At 32.7% G+C, this 4,977-nt stretch overlaps 1 protein-coding gene across 3 annotated transcripts in view; it reads right to left on the reverse strand.

Moving 5' to 3' along the window:
* LOC106466614 (metalloprotease TIKI1-like) overlaps window positions 1-4,977 on the reverse strand; it is a 37,928-nt gene that overhangs the window by 3,669 nt on the left and 29,282 nt on the right. For 2 of the 3 annotated variants that reach the window (XM_022394655.1, XM_022394654.1), the window contains exons 5-6: window positions 3,497-3,587; window positions 433-714 (exon numbers count right to left, since the gene is read on the reverse strand). In XM_022394655.1, coding sequence (XP_022250363.1) covers window positions 433-714; window positions 3,497-3,587 — 373 coding nt within the window. The remainder of the gene's footprint in view (window positions 1-432; window positions 715-3,496; window positions 3,588-4,977) is intronic. The other variant, XM_022394656.1, reaches the window with a different exon arrangement.

Raw genomic sequence — 4,977 nt, forward strand, 5'->3', positions numbered from 1 at the left:
GTAACACTTCCATTATTAATATTACCTTACTAGTTATATAGTAACACTTCCATTATTAATATTACCTTACTAGTTATATAGTAACACTTCCATTATTAATATATGATCATTTCCGTTATTAATATTACCTTACTAGTTATATAGTAACACTTCCATTATTAATATTACCTTACTAGTTATATAGTAACACTTCCATTATCAATATTACCTTACTAGTTATATATGAGCATTTCCGTTATTAATATTACCTTCCTAGTTATATAGGAACATTTCCATTATCAATATTACCTTACTAGTTATATATGAGCATTTCCGTTATTAATATTACCTTCCTAGTTATATAGGAACATTTCCATTATCAATATTACCTTACTAGTTATATATGAGCATTTCCGTTATTAATATATCCTTACTAGGTATTTTTCTTCTTACCTGGTTGTCATGGCATCCAGCCTGATCCACAAGTCTTTAAACTTTCCGCGAGGAGTCTTCGCGAAAGGTGCACGTGTTGTTCGCAGTAATCGAACATTGGATCTGTGCAACTCGGACTGGAAGCCTTTTTTTCTCTGTCGTGGCTGATCCTGGTAGGAAGTTTGAAAACTGCTGGCACCATTACCTCTCTCAGTATCCATTAGTTTGGAGTCACTGCTAAATCCTGATGTGTGAGTTACTTGGAGCCACGGCCAGTATTTCTCTTTCCTATCATAGTTCCTGCTTATAAACCGGAAAATGGGAACACGAAACGCACAGAATCATAAATTGGATGAAACGCGATAAAACAACAAACAAAAGGGATAGTGTTAAATACTTCATACTTCACTCACACAAAATGATAATTATTCAACAACAAATAATACTGAACGTGTATTAGTCGTATTTTAAAGTGTTATTGTTTTATTTTGACTTTTTCTTCGAGTAATTAAATGTAATTTAGGTGACATAGAAGCCCATAATTACGAAAATGTCGTAAACAGTTAGGTTACCCAACTGATGAAACAATGCATGCTAATCTTTACAAGCAACAACATAAGACAAGTATATTTAGTTAGCTATACTCATTACCAGGATGAGTTTTTAGTTTCGATCTAAGTTGATCTAATTAATGATAAAATAAAGTATTTTTAAGATGGTAATTACCCAACTGATGAAACAATGCATGCTAATCTTTACAAGTAACAACATAAGACAAGTATATTTAGTTAGCTATACTCATTACCAGGATGAGTTTTTAGTTTCGATCTAAGTTGATCTAATTAATGATAAAATAAAGTATTTTTAAGCTGGTAAAGCAAGATATTTAATTTCAGCTCGGTTATGTGTAAAGTTCTAAATAGTTTGTATCAAATGCCACAAAACTCCAATAAAAACTTAGTATTGTTACGCCTCCAATCGTTAGTTAATTTTCCGTAACTTGGTTCCGACGAAACTTTAGCGACACAAGTCCTTTCTTAAATAAAACTGGTTTATTCTTTCGGAATACAACTTTACGATACATTCAACTTCAACAGTCGCTCTGTAACAAACGCTATAATTCTCAACGAACTTCTCACGTGCTTAACAATATCCTCTCTGACTGCAGTTCAATTACTCATTACCTCTGTTGTGACCGTCTTATATATATATATATACAAGACTAACATATATCTAGTAAATGCTAGGGCATTCTTGAAGGAACAGGATATTTCTAGAAAGCAGGTGGCGTGATACTAGTCACGTGACCTCGCTGACGCAACAGTATTTTTCTACATATTGGTAGGGACAAAAGTCGCTCTACACTCATTTCATTCAGTTTAATATGTAAGGATCACTCTGAAACCAACAATAATTGAGTTTTATTTTCTTTAGTGTGTGTTTTAGGTTATGATATGTACATAGAATACAACATTGTCTTTATAATGTGACATGAAGCTTTAGATATGTTTAAAGTTGTACGTCTATACGGTCGTGTAATGTTGTACTTCTATACGGTCATGTAATGTTGTACTTCTATACGGTTGTGTAATGTTGTACCTCTATACGGTCGTGTGATGTGTTACCTCTATACGGTCGTGTAATGTGTTACCTCTATACGGTCGTGTAATACTGTACTTCTCTACGGTCGTGTAATGTTAACTGATTTTATTAAAATAATATTTATCGTTAAAAAATAAAACAGCCCTTTTCACATTGTTTATATTAACACAAAGCTACCCAGTCTTCACTCTGTCTACCACGTGGAAATGAACTCTGGATTTTATCTTTGTAAGCCCATTACGAACTTACCTTACCGCTGACCCACTGGGTAGTATGTTATGAGTTTTTACTTTGTGAATAAAAAATATAATACTGAGAAATTTATGGTAACTCTGAATTGACCAATCAGTTTTTTAGCATATGAAATTGCGATTCTCTTTACAAATCAGCGATTATTTACAGAACTGTTAAAAAGTTTTTAAGCAAACATTATCTTCAAAATAAGAGAGATACCTTTCAACACGTTAACGAATCTTTTTGTCACTAGCAAACTGCTTGTTATTATTTCGTTTGTGTGCGCGTGAACATTTTTTTTTTTATAATTTTTGACGATATTGATAGAAAATCGTAAAACGACAAGAGTTGAAATTTTTAAAATTAAATTTTACATGAAGATTACATGCACTTCAATACACACAACTGCTGAGTTAACACAGTATGGTAAAAATTTGTAAAAAAAATAGAACTCAAAATTATTTCAGATTTTATTAAATTAAACTCCTTGAAAAACTTAATCACCGGTACTAAGTACCTCACTGGGTACAAGTTTGTGTTCTTTTCCACACTGAAATACATGGTGATTGCTCTGTGGTTCCATCTAGTGACTATTTTGTACACTTTTCCACATTGACGTATACCAGAGGCGTCCGTGCCCCGAATACATTTGCGCTTTAAAAATCAGAATAAAAAACAAGGATCAATATCATACTGAAACGCCGAAACTTTCCGCGAGTTCTGGGCCCAAGCAACGCCTCTGACGTATATAGTACCTGCTACTGTGATTTCCTCTAAGAGTCCTATTAAAAGTACCGCTAGGATTAGGTTTCTTCCATTTTATATTCTGATACATAGACTACTACTAATATGCCGCTAGGGACAAGTTTGTCGTATGTTCAATCCTGACATACATTGTGTCTGCCAATAAAAACACATTTATACTATTTTCATCATTATTATACAACTACATTTGATAAACGGCCTGTGTTGTATCACTTATGCAAAGTTTTTGTTTTGTTTTTCGAATATGTTATATGTTATATATAAGTTGGGTTAACTATTTAGTGTCAAAACAACAAAGCTAAAGAAGTAAGAGATTTGTTGAATAACTGCTTAAGAAAAGCATATTATTAAATACATATATTTAACTACTTCTAGTAACTAGTTTCTGTTTCTATAGTATCTAAACTGCGAGAATATTTACGTTCCAAATATGGTCAGTAGATGGCGCAAGCATTAGAAATTGCGCCAAATTCACAATACTCACTGTGTTAACTTCTCATTGGCTCCAATATGTTCAATTTCATATCCTTGACTTTTCATGAAGTCTAGAATTGTGTCATTACCAAGAAAATGACCTGAAAGTGATAATACAAGTATAGAAAATTAGACTCATACACGCAAAAATCTGACTCACATGTCAACTATAAGTGGTCTAATTAACATTTTCAGTTGTACATCTACTCAATGTGAAAATACAAAACGGGGGAATTATTTTTAACAGTCTCGTTAATTGAACCTGTTCCTATCAAAAAAGGAGAAATTATCTTTAATAATTTAGTTATTTTAATCTGTTCATATCAGAATTTTGTTAACAATCTAATTAGGTTGACCTTTTAATTTCAGATACGGCGAGGTTATTTTTAATAAACTAATTAGTTTAATCTGTTCATCTTGGGAGCAATAAAAAACTTTTGAACAATCTATCTAGTTTAACCTGTTCATCTTAGAAACGATTAAATTATTTTAATAATCTAATTAATTTAACCCGTTCATATCAGCTTTGACTCAATATCATCATTCTGACCTTGAAACAAATGCATATTAAATATTCTCGAACTTTTTAAAAAATTTTTCTATTTTTAAAAAAACGTTAGACTTTCCTGTATTTTATATTAGAAAAAAAATATTATGTTTCTTTCAACAAGAAAGATTTTTAATAAATGTTTACTTAGTTGCCTCCAAAATATTGGATTTCTCTTAAGAGGGGAACTAAATTAAGCATTGAGAGAATACAGCAAGTAAAACTACATTCAACCTATACACTTTGCTAGTAGGTGACGTAATAAGCTTGTGAACGATCTCGTAACGGCTTGAATTTAAACTATTAGGTCGTCAAGAAATTAATGCCGCTTTTTTAGATGAAAAACCCGAACAACTTATATATCAAAACAAAACATTTATTAAATGAAATAGTCTCCATTCTTATTGATGATGCTTTTCCATCTTACAAACAGGTTATTAATGCTCTGATTAAAGAAATCACTTGGCTATTAAGCAAAAAACATGTACATGCCCTCTTTAACACCTTCCACATTTGCATACGTTTTCCCATTAAGATGGTCTTGCAGCGGACGAAAAAGATGGTAATCTGATGGTGCCATATCGGAAAAATATGGTGGGTGGTGGAGAATTTCCCAACCCAACTCCATAATCTTGTGTTGCATCCAACGTGCCACATGTGGACGTGCATTGTCATGGAGAAGACGAACACCTTTCCATTGACGATTGAAGGGCATTTCTGATGAAGGGCTTGATTTAAACGTCCCAGTTCCTGACTATAGATCTCTGCATTGACAGTTCGCTGTGGATTGAGGAGTTCGAAATGATTTACTTCTTTGATGTACCATCAAATGCAAAGCATCACTTTCTGCAGGTTTTGGGGTCAGGAGTGGTTTTTGTCTAAGACTGAGCCATTGTTTTTGGCGTTTAATATTCGCATAGAGAATCCATTTTTCATCACCGGTG

Source organism: Limulus polyphemus, unplaced genomic scaffold, assembly GCF_000517525.1.
Source record: "Limulus polyphemus unplaced genomic scaffold, Limulus_polyphemus-2.1.2 Scaffold2322, whole genome shotgun sequence".
In the NCBI taxonomy this organism is placed as follows: domain Eukaryota; kingdom Metazoa; phylum Arthropoda; class Merostomata; order Xiphosura; family Limulidae; genus Limulus; species Limulus polyphemus.